The sequence below is a fragment of the Lolium perenne genome, chromosome 6 (genome assembly GCF_019359855.2).
Source record: "Lolium perenne isolate Kyuss_39 chromosome 6, Kyuss_2.0, whole genome shotgun sequence".
Lineage (NCBI taxonomy): Eukaryota > Viridiplantae > Streptophyta > Magnoliopsida > Poales > Poaceae > Lolium > Lolium perenne.
Genome location: NC_067249.2, coordinates 100,651,506 through 100,670,096, shown reverse-complemented (window position 1 = coordinate 100,670,096; position 18,591 = coordinate 100,651,506). Strand labels below are relative to the sequence as shown.

Here is an 18,591-nt window from a genome sequence, read left to right as displayed (position 1 = left end):
GTGGCACTACAGACGTGGTCGCGGTGAAGGGGCGGCGCTCGCTCAGGAGGGACTTCAGATAGCATGGCACGATTCCTCGGCTTGGAAAATTCCTTCTTGTTTATTTCCCTGAGCCATTTTCCTGTTGGCGGATTCATCAGTAGGTACGAGTAGAGCACACTGATTGCACAAGAATGGATCCATTGATCCCAACTCCTGATGAGATTCTTCTTCCTACCATTTTCTTTTTTTGCCTTTAGTTCATTATTATTAGTTGGGCTGCGTCCAAGTAGAAATATAGTGGAGTAATGTTCGCAGCAGCACTGCCAATTCATGCTGTTTATTATAAAATTAAAAAATCTGAAGATTCATTACTCGGCAAAAATGGCACTGGGATCTCCTTATCTCCCAACCTGACACAACACCGGACATGAACAAACGCATAACGAAAAGATGCACAGAACCTCAGATAGAATCACGCAAATGCAAGCAAGACCAAGAGTGACAGAGTGTATACGATGCAGTGAGGCCTCAAGCCTTAAGCTGACTGAGCAGTAGTAATAGTTATCCTCAAATGTGTGGCGCCACAAGGTACGACCGACTCTGTCATCACGCCAACGGACTAATGGAAGTTACCAGATTACACGATTAATTCCTACATGGCCATGTTACAGCTGACCAGTACATGCTACTGAACACAGAGTCGATTTCCAGTTGATGTTCAAAAAAAAAAGAGTCGATTTCCAGTTGGAGCACATGACATGAGGCTGCCGCGTACAAAATGGATGAACCTACATCAGATAACAAATTTATGCATCAAGGCACCTGGGACATAACTCTAGATACCTGTGAAACAATCAACAGCATCAGTGAAACCAAATTGTGCTATCCATTTGTGCAGAAAAAAAATTTGAAACACAAGGTTATATACTTATATACCACAACTTCTTATGAATCAAACAGTGAGTATATATTAACCTCAAGAGTAGAATCAAAGCATTATCAAATAGGCAACGTTACAAACAGAGAAAGGCAAAAGAAAAACAGTTAGTTTGCTGTGGCAGACCTTCAACTTCACAAGTGTTTTTGTTAATTTAGTCATTGATCTCGGTAGGAGTTAGAAGATTAAGGGTTCAAATACATCCATTAAAGCTAATGATTAAACTAGCTACCTTACTGTAAGGGACTCGCTGTTAGAAAGACAGAAACAGACTGGTTTTCTAGTTCGTATGTTGTTTCATGTTTTTAGTTCTTAGGCATACTTTTTAGAAATGTAGAAAACTGGCCAGTCACAAGCTGAGATCAATCCGAATCATAAAGTAGAAGCCACAAGCAAAGGGTCATGCATAATACTGATGGATATTTCCTTTCAGTCCAAAACAGACACCACTTTCCTTATATTCTTTTTAACCTGGATTTCCCTATATTATGCAGCATGCACAGTATCAAGAACCAAACTTTCGTGGCTTCTAATGGTAATATGTTACCAAAAGACAAAAGTAGACAAAAATGTTGTTCGCGATGAAGCATTTTTTTTAATCCAGCCATATCATCTGATCAAGTTTGACTAACTGCAATATAAACTAACAAAGAACTATATTCACCAAAACTAAAGATATTACACTGCACGCAAACCATAACATATAGTAACCAGACAACCTATTGAAGCTAATGGGAAGCTACATTTGAAAGTTAGACTGACAAAGAGAGATATCCTGAGGAAGTATTTAAGTAAACAGCATAACACTAGAATAATTGCCCAAAAGACTGCAATAGTGGCAAGCAAATGAATTATCAGTATACGATTTAAAGATGACATGCCCTTCAAGTACTGTAACAACCACTTGTTTACTAGGTATCGCAACAATCCAAAATGAGCATTGTTGTGAAATAGTAATAGCTATAAACCGGTCTACATACATAAATGAAGTTTGAAGACAAATGCTCAGGTATCTTAGTTATCAATTAATTCCGCAAAGGGGAGGACATACAAATTATAATAGGATAACAAATCCATACCAACAAAAAACAATCAATGCCAATGTAGAAACATGCAATACTAAATCAGATAAATATCCATGAAAAAAAGGGGAAGTATTTCATTCTGCTGCTACTTAGCATGACGCAGCTTCATCTATGAGCAACCACAGCTTTCATCTATGAGTAAGCACAGACACATGTACAAGTAGGGAAAGGGGAAGGCACCTAATTATCAGTTATCCTGGGAGGTACAGAGATAAGTTCATCTCCATCACGTTGAGTACCAATGCCTGTTTCTGCAAGCATGACAAGTCAAATAGCAATGGAACTCCAATGAGAGACAAATAGATACAAAGGGCATCAAAAAGATATTAAGAATAACTCTCGGAAATTATTTAAGAGAACAATTGAACTGAATTTTGATAAAATATTATAAATAAATAAACAAACCGACATCTACTGTCAACTTTTCAGCAGGCGACAACAGTATGCCAATTAATCTGTTAAAAACGAGGAAGAAGGAAACCCGGACTATATGGTGAGCAGATAAAGAAGTTGCTTTGAATTTCCCTGAAGGTTATTCGATATCATTTCAGGAGGATAAAACATACTCAAAATAACAATAAAACAAGGTTGATTATGACTATTAAAACATTTTTTAAAAACAGGGCACTCAAACTATTTTTTTGCTAGTAAAAGTGGATTTGCAGCAAGACTTCTACAAAGATTTACTTTATTTCTTAGAAATCAAATCAAGTCCGTACTATTATGTACTTATGATTTAAGTAAGATCACGGAGATAGAAATATCGAACGGAAGAATATATCCAGCTATTATCTCACAAATGTGCCAGCCAAACTACCAATTTGACAGTTTATTTGGTTCAAACATTCATGTAGTTCTTTTCAATTTCCATCTACTACATATCTGACGTGAGGAAAATCTAGACTTCAGTTATTCAAAAATTGATGTTAAACAATGGAACCGCAAGATACAATGTTACACTTTGCTACCCTCACTTGAACCACATAGTCCAACAACAATGACAACAACAGAATGAAACCTATTTATACAGCTCATTTGAAAATGTCAGTTTATTGCCCAAGGATTTGAAAGGCATGGTAATACTCATGGTGTAGTGGCATGCTATTACCTGCAGTATAGACGCTTGCGAATGGATGATGGACACACAAGAACTGTGTTTCGAGAAGTTTCCTTAACTGCAATGAGTCAAGCTGGACCGTGAAGAGGCCAATAGGTGTCCCTAGGAACACCACATTACTGTGTTCAGTAAACCCCAGTATACTTAAGGATGACTCTGAATCCAGGGATAGTAGCTTGTTAAGTTCAATAGTTCTTCCAAGTTCCCATGCAGCAACACCGTCAGAGCCGATCTTCCTCTTCCATAGTTGGGCGCTGAATGCCGACAAAAAGAAGAGGCCAAGCCCACCACCTTCCGCCGGCATAACCCAACAGGAAGCTCTGTGATCGGCATATGTGTCCACTGGCATCGGTACTGCAGAAAGGCACTCTCTATCCAAGTCGAACTCATGGATGCCCCGAAAATTAATAAGGTTCCAGTAAGAGCATCTCCACTGGTAGCCCTTAAATAGGCGCTGGCAGGGGCGCTGGCACCTCCGTTTGCGGGGCGCCGGCACTGCATCCTATATTTGGGGAGCTATTCCCACACCGGCGCCCCCAAACAGGCGGCCCCGATAGAAATTTAAATTTAAATTGACATTAAAGAAATTCATACGAAATTTATACAAAAGTACATCGAATTGATACAAAGCGAAATTTAAGCGACATTTAAAAACCGAATTTAAAAACGCAAACTTAATCAATCTACTACGGGGGCGCGGCGGACCTGCCTCGTCGTCGTTCTTCGCCTTTGCCGCCTGCATCCGTGCCCGCCTCTTGGCCCTTCCTTCGCGCATCTGGCTGTGGAGCATGGCGGCTGGCGTCGCAGGAGCTTGCCGGCGGCGCCGTCCCCGTGCTACCCGCCTTTGCTCGTTGTCGGCGCGCCTCGCTTGCTCGCGGGCGAACGCGTCGTAGTGGCGATGAGCGATCAGGGAGGCGAGCTTTTGTCGCTCCGCCTCCATCAGTAGGCGTCCCGCCTCCTCCGTGGCCGCTCGCTGGCGCGAGATCTCGAGGGCGTGCTCGAGATTAGCGTCGTTGATGAACTCCCGCTGCTCGTCCTTCAACGTCCGAAACCGCTGCCCGTTCAACGACGTCAGGATCGCTGCCTGCTCCAGGTCGGGGGTGCCTGCGGCTGCTCACCCCACTGTGCTGCCTCCTCCGCCGCCTTAGCTTCCGCATCAGCATAGTAGGCCTCGCGCCACACCACGAACCTTGGGTCTATGTCGTCGTTGGAGCTGTTGTCCGCGTCGGGCTCCGGCTCCGACTGCGGTGGAGGTGGTGGTGGCAGCGCATGGCCGTTGAGGCCCAGCATTGAGTACGTCGTCTTCAGATGGCGTGGCATTTTGAGGTGGAGAGAATAGCGCCGGTGGCGGTGGTGGAGATGAGAGGATAGCACCGCGGTGGTGGACGGCGTGTATACTATATAGCGGTCACAACTGCCAGCATTAACGGCGACGTACGCGACTGGACGCCGCGTGGCCAGTCGCTGCCTTCGTGACCGCTTCGGTTTGCGCGCGACAGACCATTAAACGCCGACGACCAACCTTCCCGCGTCACGGCCGATGCGAACCGCCGCGTCCTGTCACTGGCAAGGCGCCCCCACCCGCGAAAACCGTCGTTCCACGACGCGCCGGCGCGTCCGATTCGCGCCCTTGGTCAAGGGGCCAACACGGGGTTGCCGGCAATTCTATTGGACTCGAAAATTGGGCAGCGCCATTTGGGGCGCGCTGGTACGAGCCCAGTTTCGCCCCCGGCCCCAAAAAGCTATCGGAGCCGCTATCAGGGCTGCCGGTGGAGATGCTCTAAAGGGAATTCCCAACCAGGACACTGGGAGTGGTCATTGAAATTAAACTAGGAATGCTCATTGGAATCACATGAATATCCTTGGATGGAAGAAATGTTGAGATGAGATTGCCCCATGAGGCTGTCTCATATGAGTAAACACAAGCGAACGCTCTTGTATGTTGTGTGTATTGGCCTACCAAGACCACCTTGAAAGGGCTCGAATTGTGACCAGTGTGGACAGATCCGGCAGCGCGAAGCACCGCCCCATTCATGATGAGCATGTTCCCTTTGTTGCCCAACTCCCTGGGAACAGCTAGGCGGTGGTGGTCACCGGTTACGGGATCCCACACCTGGACCTGGAGCCGCGTCGAATTGAAGACAAGTACCAGCCCATGGCGGCAGCCCATGATACAGCACTGGTCGCCGTCGTCGAACTGGAAGGAGAAGCGCCCGCTCGGGATACGGTTGGGGCTCTCCAGGGTGGGTATGAAGGAGATTCTGCTCGCATCGTCGAACATGAGACCAAGGAGAGGGGGATTGCGGTGGTGGTGGGAGCGGAAGCGGCGTACGAAACCAGCGTCAGAGACGAGGCCGAGCCAGCGGTTGCATACGAGGGAGGCGCGAGGGAGGGAGGAAGGAAGCGGGAGGAGGCGCAGGAGGATCTCGGAGAGTAGGTTGTCGTCCTCCAGCGGGGTCGCTGGTGCCGGTGCCGGCGATTTGAGGCGGCGGAGGCCGGTCATGTGGGAAGTGAAGCCGAACTGTGCGGAGAAGGCCGTCTTCTCCAGCAATTTGTGAGCCCTTAGGCCGAAAAGGCAAAGTTGGGCTCACAGGCCCAAACAAGGCCCAATAATTATCTCAGTTACCCCTCCCTTCTATTCTTCTTCACAAATCACAACCATCTGGGCATCCAATTCTCAAAAGAAAAAGAAAAACATCAACATCTTCCACAAAATTTAGAGTTCGAATGCACAAACTTATGTAGAAATTCAATGTATTCAGCTGAAGAAAAAATAAATTCGGAGTACTGGGATAGTTTGTATCATTGTGTTGAACTAGAGAAAACCCTTGAAATGCAAAATTATACTATAGTAGTATAGTGAAAACACTACCGCTGTATCTTCAAAAATCTACACTACTTAAAAAGAAGGAACATGTTCCTTATTCTGCCAATACGTCAAAGATTTTGGTCGTCAACCCGGTTCGTCGAACGTTCCGTCGCCCCGCACGCCGCCAACTGGGCCAAGCCCAACTAATCGTCGGAATGGAAAAGGGAACCCAACAGCCGAAACCCTCGCCTTCGAAGTCGACATCCTCCTCCGCCCTCTCCCCGAAACCCTTGTTCCTTTCCTCTCCCCGCGTCCATGCCGGCGCCCTCCCTCTCCAAGCTCGCATCACAGCACCGTACGAAACCAGCGGCTTGGAGGAGCGCGCGAGCCATGGCAGGCCGATGCGGAGATCGGTCACTGGAGCTCGCCCCGCAAACTCGTCTCCTCGCATCGCCGGGAGGAGCAGCAGGTTCAGCGCCGGCTGATGCGGGAGAGAGGCTGCCTCCTTCCTTCCTACTATCAACCCTCTTCCAACTTCTGCACAAGAAACACGGATGCCCGTCGCCGCACCTCGCGAGAGGAGGCAGTAGGACGCCGGCGGCAGCAGTCTGCTCCCTCCTGGTGGCTGGCGGGGGAGAGAAAAGAGGCGACATAGGAAGTAGGAGCAATCAGAAGAGCTAGAGCGGCAGCGGTATGAAGAGGTGATGTGGAAGATTGCCTCCTTGAAGCCCCTCTCCATCATCCTCTAGCTTGAGGACGCCAATGTCATTCTTGACCAGTACAATCTAGGCAAGGGCAGTCATAATCTCCTCCCCTCTCTCATCCCCTACCCATAATTTCTCATATTGCTTTCTGTTGATGTTTTGTATCTATGCATATAAGGTGTTTGAGGAAAATCCAAACATGCTGCAGTACAAGCTAGAACATGCATGTGGCTATTCACTGGCGTTTTGTGTGCGTGCAGGTTATAGATCGGAGGAACGCGCGTCCGTAGTCACTAGCACCGTGAAATTTTCCACAACGGCGGGCGGGCTTCATTATCCAACTCTCCTGTAATGATGAATTTTTTGTTGTTGTTAGGATCACGGTCTTGGAAGCATACACATCTGGAGGTGGAAATGAAGCACAAACTCCTCAAGGTACTCCGCTCACACTGTTTTAAATTACGCGTTCATACTGGATTAGAACTTAGTCTTATGCCAACATTTGGGGTATTGTGTTTTGGATTTTCTGAGTTTCGTGCCGACATTTGGGGGTGATTCTTCCTGGTGATTTCCTAAAATAAATACGTACTTAATTAGAGAGTTCAGTCATGCCTGCTTGTTGGACGGTTTCGTGGGGGAGGATAGGCCGGTCGGTTGCTGCATGTTTTCTGTCTCCTCTACGGATTACCGAACATGTGTTATTCACACTTCCAAAGTTGAAAATTTGGTGTGGAGTGCTAATGCGATCACCGGTGTTGTAATCCACAGCTTATCAATGCACTATCTATTTGGACTTTGGTATTGCTTTTGCCGAATTGATGTTTGATGTTATCTCAATTTTGATTACTGCATAAAGATTTCATGTTTTTTTCCTCTCTATTCTTTGTATGCATATGATGTCTCTCCTTGCAATGCAAGATTGTCAATACCTATAATAGGTTTTATTTTTTATGTAAGCTATTTTTTGTGATAACTCCAATGTTTATCTCTGCTCCAGCTTTAGTTGTTTCTGACGCAGCCCAATTTAAGCTCGTTTTTTTTTATAGCAGCACATAATTTTGCTTCTGAATGTTAGGCATGAATGAGTGTCATCTAAATAGAATAGCACTGCTACAAGGTCTTATCAGGCATCATGCTCTACTCTCTTTCAATGCAAGTCTGCCCGTAGTTTTATAACATCTGAAGATTTGCCAAAGAAGTGTCATACCAAGTTTTATCATATCTGAAGATTTGAAAACACGATAGAAAATAGTATGCTATAAGTGGTCAGATACTTAATCAAGGCGTCAAAATTTGAAAACACGATAGAAAATAGTATGCTATAATTGGTAGTGTTACAGTTTAACAAACAATATTGGAGCACATGAAAATAGGTCATCTTTGTCTGCCATTCACGTCATAGCGAGTTGCCTTTTTTGCTTTACTTAAATAATCGGGAGGGTCATTTATTTTTCAAAACAAATAATCAGGGAGATGCGATGTGATGACTACCTTTTATCATTCTTGTCTATGAAAAGACTATTGTGGTTGCATTATTTTTTTGGTCCTCATATATCTGCATTGTCTTGAATTTATCATCTTTCAGGCAAAGAAATTGATTTTCTTTAGAACCAAAGAGAGAGAGAGAGAGAGAGATGGGCCAACAGAGATAGAGAAATTGATAGAGAGAGAGAGATTCAGCTAGAGGGATGCTTCGCCAAGACCTCCATCGACAGCAGTCTCTCCCCTGCATGCCTTCCCCAAGCTGCGCGCTCCACCACCCAACGGGCAACGGCTAGCGCGTCTACCAGGCCAACGAGATCATTGCCGCCTCCAACAACAAAATCAACCGTAGATCATCAGGTGTATGTCTGCACGCAACCCTCGAGTGCTAAGTTTCGTAATTTTACATGTGCAACCTGGTGGATTGGTGAATCTATACTGAAATTCTTGGCCAATAGTGGCTTGCTGTACTACAATACTGTACCGAATGACAAGCTGTAGCGACCTAGAGCTGGATTGGTCTTCAAGCACCTGCAAGAGCCAATGGGGTGACCACCTACCTGTTTACACTCAATTGGTGATTCCAAAGGGAGAGGATTTGGTTGCTTCATGTTCTTTGTACTAAATAGCACATAAACTTCAGATTATCTACATTGTCTATAATATTTTCTTCAAAGATTTAGAAAAGGTATGATTCCTGAACTTTGAATACTTCAATATAAATTTGGCATTACCAACTTCCCAGATTGTGTAGATCTATATAGCAATATTTTTTTTGTTCCCCATGTAAAATTCAAGTTACATGTATCGTATACTTTGTTGTACAAGTAGCTTACTTATATCTATATAGATTTAGTAGCACATCAGACTGATCACGTAGCAGGTAAAAGCTGATTTCTGATGGGTTTGAGCAATTACAGTTTGTTATTGCTCTGTTCTTGATGGATAGTTAAATTTAAGGCTATAAATTAATTGTTATAGATTGTTTGTATCGAGAGAGTTTGTACTCTTCGAATATCCAGATATTTCATTGTTAATGTGCTACGATATTTGAGCAACCATATTAACAAGAGTAACAACAATTTTTAGGAGTAGTTGATCCGGCTTCAGGTAACAACCATGTTAACAAGAGTAGCGGCTCCCATTGCATGCATATCCATCTCCTCATTGATGCTAGAGGTGAAAGGCTGGGATGCAGCCAGGTTGTTTCATCGATACAACGGTCTCCCTTGTGAGCCATGTCTTGCTGGTATTTTCCTAGGTTTCCACGAGTCAGAGAAATTTTTGTTTCCTGTAATACGAAGGTCTGCCTTGATTGCTGATCTGACGTGGAAGAATATTTACCATAGAGGTGTCTTGTTTGCTTACATTTTCCGTGTTCATATTGGCTTGAACCATATGAGAGAGATTGGCACCTGGTTAGAAATCTAGCGAAGAGAGATGTCTCACAAAATTCCTGTACGGAGTGTATGTGAAAACATGGTTTCAGAATAGATTAGGACAAATGTCATGTTTGAGCTACTTCATTGGAATAAAAAGTAGCAGCTGGCAGTTCTCAAGTACCTTATGTTTTGAGCTTGACTCGCTCACACAATTGTAGGTTCCTTTCATAGGCTAAGCTTGCATTATATGTTTTCTTTTCTACCTCTTGCGAAATCTTTCTTTGCTGCAAATATTGGCACTGTCCTCTCCATTTGCCAGGTACAGCTCTAGGCCAATTCTGTAGCCTAGAGTAGGCGTGGTGTAGAATTTTAAAGCATAAGGAGCCAGCTTGCACTACGGGTTTATGACAGTATCGCAGGTTAACATGATCTGTTAATCACAACACATGCAATTTTAGCTATAGCAGACGTTGTTGTTGTTCTATATATGTAGGTTCTTATAAGTGCATTTATCTTTGGACCATACACACCATCTAATATCTATATACTTGAAAAGTAAGGGTAACTACATACATTAGAGCAAGGGAAACCGTATACTAAATGCCTTCTTGAAATAATGGTGCTTTGTCTGTGCCTTCCGAACAAAAACATAACAATCAACATAACAAGGTATGAAATCTTATGTCCTCTTTGTTTTAGCTCTACAACTTACTGATTTGAAAGAGTTGTGTTCATGATGTAGTATGTCGATGTGTGAAATATCATGTCCTCCTAATTTTAACTGTTGGCAATCTTTCAAACATTTTCAGCAATAGCTTATTGTTATCATCCGGCTACTTGGCATCAGATGGTGCAAAATTTTCAAAGATTAGGGAAGTGTAAGATCTTGGGTGGTCAACAATCACACCCAATTTTAGCTAACATGTGGAAGATTGCGTTTCATGGGACAAGCATAAGAATCGCCGACATGAGCCGAGGTATTTTCACAAGAACTTCATATGCACCAGGAAGAACTACATGTACCTGATTCAATGTATTTAACATTCACCCTGAAAGATTTTCCCTTTTTATTTGCATTCTGTTTTTATATGGCAGCCTCCAGTGAGATTTAAATTATTGGTCATCATTGGAAGTAGTATCATACCTGCTATCAGAATCTTGATAGTATAGTCTAGCTGTATTTTTCGTGAAGTTTTTGTCCTACTTCCTGTTAAAATGCTATTCTATTTGGATCGATGCAGTTCAGTGAGTCCAATTGTAGTACTAACTATAATTAGTGAAACAAAGCCATAGTAGCCATCACTCACAGTCACTGAGTCATTAATTTGTTAGTTTTACCTAGAATTCTAGGTACTGTTCAAGCCTTCAATGTTTCTTCCTTGGAGTGGTTCAATTTTCTAAAAGGTTCAAATGATCGAAAGACGTTCTGAGTGCGTGAGTATTTCTGTTGTTTATAGTTCTCTTAATTTATGATTGCGATGCAGACGAATACAGTTTATGGAGGCGATGCAGACGAATACAGTTGACATTGTCGACAGGATGAAGGAGATCGCCCAGGTGATGAAAACCCCTGATGATGTGCCGCACTATCATGGTGTGCCTCCAACAGCAGGTGACCGACGCGCGCCGATCTAGGCTCTCCATGTGGTCCAAAATCGCCGGTCTCCTTTGCGTGCCTTGTTGGCTACCGGAATCAGTGGTTGTTGATCTCAGAATTTTTCGTTTTCAGGCCACGGCGGGGCTTGCAACGTGCCCAAGCCCAGGGCGTGGAACTCCGTGGATCAGAGAAAATGGACCTGGTAGGTAATTTGATGCCTCCACCCTATCCCCAACCTTCTATTCATGTCTGGAGTTCTCGAGATTAATTTTGTACGAGTCTCCTAGCTCATTCCAATACAAGAACAAAGGCAAAGGCATAGGTTAGAAGCGAATTTGGTAGTCTAGATGTTGGCAGTTATTCCTAGATATATGCTAGCTTAGACTGGTTGCGTTTTCAGCTGGCATGGGCTCGGGAGCATGCCATCGGCAGAGGCAATGCGCCTGTTTGGGGAAATATTAGAGGTATAACTAATTACAGGTGGTATTCCTCAGCTAGTTGTAGATATTGAAATGCATGTAAGCCAAGGTTTTCTGCGAAAGTATACCGTTTCTCTGCTTTCCTGAGATTTCACAATTCACTTAATGTCCTTTAGGTTATTGGTTTATGGATGGATTGTTTACATGTATTCTGTTTTGCAAGAAACCAAAGGAAGAGGCAAACATTGTATCAGCTTTGACAAATGGAAAATCATCAATTCCTAAAAACTATTTCTGACACAAGATAAAGTTGTTATTCTGGAAGGTCTCAGTATTATCAGTGCTCATAACGAATGGACTACTACCCTAAACCATGTTATGAGATGTGTCATATGTTCCCTCGCCTCTTCTGATTTGTAAGTCTACTATCCTATGTGTTAACCCTATTTGCTTTGGTAGCATTGATTTGAATTTTGGTTACTGCAGCGTGGAGCAACTATATTGCAAGACAAAATATATATGTTTGGTGGAAACCACAATGGCCGTCATCTTAGTGACCTTCAGGTTTGTGACGCTAAATTTGATTATGTAGCATGTCATATGTATTCGTCCTACTTTATTGTTGGCTCGGACATGAAGGCATCTGAGCAAATGTTGTTCCATTGTGTGTCACTAAATAATCCTTAACCATTTTTTTAATCAGTACATGCTGGCTAGATTAAAGTTTCAATTTATTAATACTCCCTAAGCCGATTTTTTTGTAATATTAGTGCCATGTGGAAGCATGTCCTATATGCAAAGATTATAGCTAGAAACTTAGATTATTATTGCCGAATTGAGTATGTTGTCAAGACACAGGGGGATAACGATTTTTTTCCCTGAAATAGTCTGCAAATTATCATTTTTTTGGTTTATTCATTTGGGCCGTATAATACTTTAGTAGTACAACATAGATTTTTTTGCATATGGAGATGTAAAACCACCAAATCTGAATCTGGCTGTGAATGAGAAGAAATTATTTCATGAAATCGAGTAGAGTTACACCACACAACTTACCATTGCACTTGCTAATAAACTCAGGTCCTACTTTTTTTTGTGGGTCTACTGAAATTTTATAACCTCTAGGAGCACGGTTTGGTGCTTCATGCTCGGGCTGTAGTAGTTATTCAAGAACTGCCTATTTTGAATTGAAAGAGTGTGTGGACACTTCTGGCTCATTTTGTGTAGTCTTTGAGCTCTCTTTAAATGTATCTTAATATGGCTTATAGGAGAGAAACCATTTATCCTCCAGTCGATTGATTTAGGGTGGTACATTATATATGCTTTTTGGGTTACTCTTTGGTTACACTGGAATTTTGTTTGTGCACACAGCACACATTGTCTGTTCATAGTGATGCACTTCTTGTTTTCCAGGCCTTGTAACATTAGCAGGCCAGTGAACTCTGAGGCGTTGACAAGGCAGATCTGGCTCTTGGAAAAAAGCTAAACTCTGAGGCGTTGGGGAAGGAGATTGAGGTCACTTCTCTACAACCAGGGAGAGACAAACACTTGGTGCAGTCAGCAATCCCTTTCTCTACAACCAGGGAGAGACAAACACTTGGTGTAGTCAGCAATCGCTCGCTGGAGGCAGAAGATGGGATGCATGCGATTCACTGTCTGTTTTAAAAAAAACATTCTAAAACCTTCTACATTGGATTTCCAATATGTGGTGCTTGTGATTAATCATATACCAAACACACCATTTTTGAAGATTACGACTTTTTGCCTTTTCCATTTTTATCTGAGAAAATGTACTATGCAGAACAAGAGTCATCTAAAATAATCATATGGGAGAGAGATTTTGAAGAAGTGAATCTTATTCCATCCATTATATTTTCTCTTTCAGCACAAAGCCAGAAGCTAATCTTTAAATTAAAAAAGCCGTTGAATATGCAGTGGAGAATGTTCCTTCATTAACCATACTAGCTATGGCTGGCGCGGCGGCACGCCGCGCCTGTGCCGTGGCTAACTGATGCAAAATGCGTGAGATCGCATGAATATGTCACTTAGATTGTGGTACAACTTGCTGATGGATTGAAATTGCTAGCAGAGGTACAATATCGTCGAGACTTCTATTATTGTGTGGTAATTATAATCATTGCAAGATCAGAGACTAATTGACAATATGGAAAAACATAGTCGATAATTTGTATAATGAACCTGACCAACCAAAACAGTCTGGCTACCATACTTGGAAGTTTTATGACGAAACTTAGTGAGAGAGAGAGAGAGAAAAGATAGATATATGCATTGGTTCACAACCACAGATCTACCCTACAGAAAAACCGGGGACCATGTATGCAAGATATCTCATTTTATAGAGAACCAAATAAAACAAAATAAAAGAATGGAGGAGTAATTGAAAGGGAGTAACATGTCAAGTTGAAATAGACTACATGTTCACCACCTACAAATTTGATATCAAATATATTGATTCGTATCAATGAACGAACTGAATAATAGTTCCAAGCTTAGTTACCAGAATCTCGTATCAACTAAAGCATGTAGTTGTTCCACTATATTCTTTATATAAACCAAAGATGACAAAAAATACTGCAACCTTCAATGTTCGTAGAAACTAAGCAATGAGATGTGTCGAAAAGGAGGAATATGATTATATACATGGGTAACATGCTCGAAATTCCGAAATGGTATTTAGCAATTAGTTAAGGGAGTTGCTAGATTTGGTGTTGTCATAATGAAATGTTGTTGTGGGTGCCATGCATCTATACGACGAACCACAAACCCTGAGAACAATTTAGGATCAGATAAATATAAGAGAAATAAGCTATTCATGTTAATAAACAGTATATAATATATATAAAAGAAGATTATGTTGGCTCTGGTGCTATATTTGGACACCAATACCAGTGTCAATTATATGCATCACCATGAACAAGTTTTATTCCAACATCCTTTTCATGCTAGAAATCAGTTTGCTCACCTCACCGCCATCATAGAACACTGCATTTCAATTATTGTGGATGGCTCCTACTGCTGAATTAGAATACCAGCCACTTAGAAAATAATATGTCCTGGTATCGAATTACTCTAGTCCTGAGTAATAGTTAGATAGTAAATGCAAGATTGATGTGTGATCTAACTCTTCCTTTTGAAATAAATTATACCACATCCAGAATGTAAGAGGATAGCTCACCTCATGAGCATTGGATGTTAGCAAAGAAAAACAAAGCTCTTAGCCTAGGAAGATAAGGAAAAAAGTATGCAGATTAAGAACCGTAATAAGGGCAATATGATAATCAATAATCCACTAATCGTGAAAAAAAGAATGTTCTCTCTTACACTATCCTATGAGCTGATTTTTAGAGCTACCAAATTAACCAATAGACTGGAAAAGGAAGTCAACAAAATTTCAGCATGCAAAGAAGTTATTTCATATTATAAAAAACTGGAACCCATATGAGAGCAGTAAAGCTTAGCCAGATCCGATTGCTATCTGACATTTTCAAACTTTGCAGATCCATGTCGAAAAAGGTATTTTGTGGCCTGCCAGGAACAAACGTGCACGGGGTCATTTAAGAGCAAACCGATTTGTAATCTGTAATATGCAGAAGTAAGTTATTTCACATTACAGAAAACATAACCCATACATGAACACTAAACCTAAGCAAGATCTGATTGCTATCAAGAAGAATCATGCATGCCAACATGTAAAATGGAAAACAATTACTGCCAAGATGGTGAAGAAGCAACATCCCACAAAATAATTGCATTAGTAGAATTGCCATTATTATGATCTTATCCATTTTGACATTTGTAGTATTGAAAATGTAGCATTGGCCAGCTTCAATAAATATTTTTCTCCAAGCAGTTATAGTTTGAATAAAGAAATAAACACCTTGATATTAATCACCATCTTAGTTTTTTTTTGTGCAACAAAGAAAATCCACAAACCCAGACCAGGGAACACCTGCCTATATATTGTATCTAGGCATGCTAAAAATGTTGTATCATTTACCAAGAAAATGTAACAACCACTGATCATTCCACAAAAATGAATTGTTTTGCTAAAAATTATACCATTGAATGCGTTGTAGAATAGCTAGACAAAATTACTTGTTTTCTGCAGGAAGGAGAAAAAGAAACTTCTTCTCTTCCGGGACTGCTCCCGCGAAACTCACCTCCCTCTGCTCCATGGCAACGGCCATCCTCGAGTCCTATTACAACAGTGAATAGTCAACTGAAAGAGAAAAACTAAGGATCAACAATCATATTGCTAGATGGCCTTCTAGAACAGGAGTACAGGGCGACCTAAATGGCCACCATTATTGTTTTCCGTAGAAAGGAAAGCAGCATGATGCATTATCATCTAGTATACCTTAGGATGGAGAGTGCGACTGGCACCATGACAGTGGGCAGACAAAGTCAATGACGATGAGGTTGTCGCCTGTGTTGCGGAGGGAACCGGCGAGGTCTGATGAAGAAGGTAAGGCTGGACCTCTAGGTCGCCCGCCGCTGCCTCTCTCTACAGGACGGTTCCTGCTTGTAGTGGCGGATGGACGCCTTGCCTGTAATCGAGTCGACGCGGAGGATGGCGCTGGAGATCTTCGGATGGCACCCTCCATGATAGCGAGCTCGTCGGTGACGCCGTGCGTAGCGCTCTGGCACGGCGACCAGTACCTCTTCGAAGAGCCAAGACGTGCATACGCCAGAGGATGCGGGAATCACGATGGCGAGGCAACCGCTCGGCCGCCGAGCACAGCCCCCAATCTGCGCATCTCCAATCCAATCTGGCCGCTCGGCCGCCGAGCACCAGGAGTTGGCGTGGGCAAGACTGGACCGCACCGCACAAGGACACTCCTCAATGGATTGGCCGCTGCAAACCCTGTCGGCCCAGCCCCGCTCCGTCTCCACCGGTCGTAGAGAGCTGTGCAGGGTTGGCGTGGCCCAGAGCAAAGACCGCACCCAGAACAGAGCGATCTTCAGCTGTAGCGCGTCGATGGCGGCATGCACGACTGTCATAGGCACGCAAAACTTAGCCGCCCACACTGCCGCTGCATTATCCGCCATGGTAAACACATTCGTCATGCGGCTCGATCGCGGCGACACGGCTCGCCGCCGCCGAACTCGGCCAATACACAGGGACCTCCGGCCGGGCACGCGGCGACAATGAACCGACGGAGGCGTGGGACCTTTACCCAAAAAGCTCATGGGGACATAAAGCGGCGAATCAAGGGCGTCGTTGAGAGCCACTCCTCCAAGATACAGACCACCCACAGTCAAGCAAACCAAGAAGCGCACCAGCCTTTGGGTCCGAGAACCGCTTCCAGGTGAGGAACTGCGTCGGGGAGCTGCAGCACCTCGTCGACGGTCGCTACACCGGAGGAGGAATCGAGCCTCACCATCGCCACCGGCCACGGAGGAGCTCTGACAGGGGGATCTCGCGGCAGGGTAGAGCCTGGGCGGGGGGAAATTCCTGCTCGCGGTCACCGTGGCTAGAGCAGCACCGACGGGGCAGCGGGCCGCTACACGGGAGCAGGAGCCGAGCCTCACCATGGCCGCCGGCCACAGAGGAGCTCTGCCAGGGGCATCTCGTGGCAGGGGAAGCCCTAGCGGGGGGATATTCCTGCTCGCAGTTGTCGTCGCCCGGAGCAGCGCCAAGGGGTACATCGGAGCAGGAGCCGAGCCTCACCATGGACGCCGGCCACGGAGGAGCTCTACCAGGGGGATCTCGCCGCAGCGGAGAGTCCAGGCAATGAAATCCATGCTCGAAGTCTCCGTCAAGCAGAGCAGCGCCGAGGGGGCAGCCGGCGAAGCAGAGTAAGAAATCTGGAATTTTGGATAGCGAAGAGATGCAACAGAGGGAGTCCAATGGGTTCATTGGAAAATAATGGGACTGTCCAAAATATTGAGGGATGGAGAGGGGAGGTAAAGAGAAGACACTGGAAAGTTAGCACGTGTCGAGGCACAAAAAAGCCCACGCGTGAGGAACATGGGCAGAACGCCGCTTTGACCATCCCGTAACGCTCCAAAAGGCAAACACTGCTACGTCCACACGACGAAGAAAAAAAAGAAAACTCCACCACCGCAGATGAAACAGATGTGGCAACACCACAAGAAACAATCCAAATGCTAAAGAGCACCAAACCTGCACACCGGAGAATCCTACGAAAATCAAGCCATTCAATACAGTCTCAGAACCAGATTAATTCATAGGAGGCCTCAAAATTCTGTCAAAAATCGAAGCTGTTCAGCTTTAATATAGTAGTTATTACTGTAATGCACTTCCATGTGTCGCTTAATCTCTACATGTGGATTCGGTGAAGCTAAGAAGGCACTCGGCTATGCAGCGGGTAGAAAATGAAACACAATAGGGAAGCAATAGAGTCGGAGACTCAGAGTGGTACAAAAATTGGTATTTCAAGCCGTGGTCTTTTGACATATGTTGAAATATAGAAAGAACCACTAATTTTATGGTATGAAGTTTAGGTTGCAACTTGAAGTGTATATATACTGCTACTATATATTTATGGTTAGTATAATTTAGAATGGCTCTTAATTTAAATCTGTGATCTCGAGTTCTTAATTTAAATTTATATTTGGTTAGTATAATTCAGAATGGTTAGTATAATTTAGAATGGCTTTTAATTTAAATATGTGACAACTCAGTGGTTTTTTTAGCCATTATTTTTTTTGTTCGTGGCAACGCACGGGCATTTGTACTAGTCAATGTTAAGGAAATCGGTAATCGTTAACTGCTCGGTCGGCTTGGGAGTAGCGATTAATCAGAATTCGGACGATTAACTGATTTAATCGGTCGGCTATTAATCGGTGCAACCTACACAAATGTGCACTTAAAAAATAGTTTATATAAGAAAAAATAATAGTATATGAGCATCTATATGTCTATCCCAACTTCTCTAGAGCCTAAAATCCTAGAAAAACATGTATGCTTCTCCTCCATGACCAAATCTTCAAGGTCACGAGCGAATCAGGATCCACTAGCCGAAGTTACGTTCCTTCCTTCCACTTCTTCTCCTCTCACCTCTAAAGTTTAACTTCTCCCACCACCTACCT

General features: G+C 43.6%; 3 protein-coding genes across 15 annotated transcripts; 1 reads left to right on the top strand and 2 right to left on the bottom strand.

The window, feature by feature from the left end:
• Positions 1–493: 493 nt before the first annotated feature.
• LOC127310356 (uncharacterized) lies at positions 494–5,790 on the bottom strand. Of its 2 annotated transcripts, XM_071821967.1 has the most exons (3): positions 3,113–5,790; positions 2,185–2,255; positions 494–825 (listed from the first exon to the last, which is right to left on the bottom strand). In XM_071821967.1, exon 1 carries the CDS (start codon positions 5,622–5,624, stop codon positions 4,902–4,904), a length of 723 nt encoding a protein of 240 aa, XP_071678068.1. In that variant the 5' UTR covers positions 5,625–5,790; the 3' UTR covers positions 494–825; positions 2,185–2,255; positions 3,113–4,901. The 2 variants fall into 2 exon arrangements, with proteins under 2 accessions (XP_071678068.1, XP_071678067.1); XM_071821966.1 differs by having other exon boundaries at positions 2,185–5,790.
• Positions 5,791–6,982: 1,192 nt separating this feature from the next.
• Positions 6,983–13,377, top strand: LOC127307421 (uncharacterized). Of its 9 annotated transcripts, XR_007855546.2 has the most exons (9): positions 6,983–7,069; positions 8,220–8,476; positions 8,575–8,804; positions 10,308–10,475; positions 10,983–11,110; positions 11,228–11,301; positions 11,496–11,930; positions 12,001–12,078; positions 12,928–13,377. XR_007855546.2 is itself a non-coding variant. In XM_071821965.1 (6 exons), the coding sequence occupies exons 3-6, from the start codon at positions 10,996–10,998 to the stop codon at positions 12,998–13,000; spliced, it is 336 nt and encodes a 111-aa protein (XP_071678066.1). In that variant the 5' UTR covers positions 8,102–8,804; positions 10,308–10,475; positions 10,983–10,995; the 3' UTR covers positions 13,001–13,377. The 9 variants fall into 9 exon arrangements, 2 of the variants coding, with proteins under 2 accessions (XP_071678066.1, XP_051194108.1); XR_011747106.1 differs by having other exon boundaries at positions 8,220–8,804; XM_071821965.1 differs by lacking the exons at positions 6,983–7,069; positions 11,496–11,930 and having other exon boundaries at positions 8,102–8,804; positions 11,228–11,297.
• Positions 13,378–13,643: 266 nt separating this feature from the next.
• On the bottom strand, positions 13,644–17,456 carry LOC127307420 (uncharacterized). 4 transcript variants are annotated; one of them, XM_051338143.2, is made up of 3 exons: positions 15,893–17,456; positions 15,631–15,754; positions 13,644–15,060 (listed from the first exon to the last, which is right to left on the bottom strand). In XM_051338143.2, the coding sequence occupies exon 1, from the start codon at positions 17,182–17,184 to the stop codon at positions 16,015–16,017; it is 1,170 nt and encodes a 389-aa protein (XP_051194103.1). In that variant the 5' UTR covers positions 17,185–17,456; the 3' UTR covers positions 13,644–15,060; positions 15,631–15,754; positions 15,893–16,014. The 4 variants fall into 4 exon arrangements, with proteins under 4 accessions (XP_051194103.1, XP_051194104.1, XP_051194105.1 ...); XM_051338144.2 differs by having other exon boundaries at positions 15,696–15,754; XM_051338145.2 differs by having other exon boundaries at positions 15,631–15,731.
• Between the last annotated feature and the right edge of the window lie 1,135 nt (positions 17,457–18,591).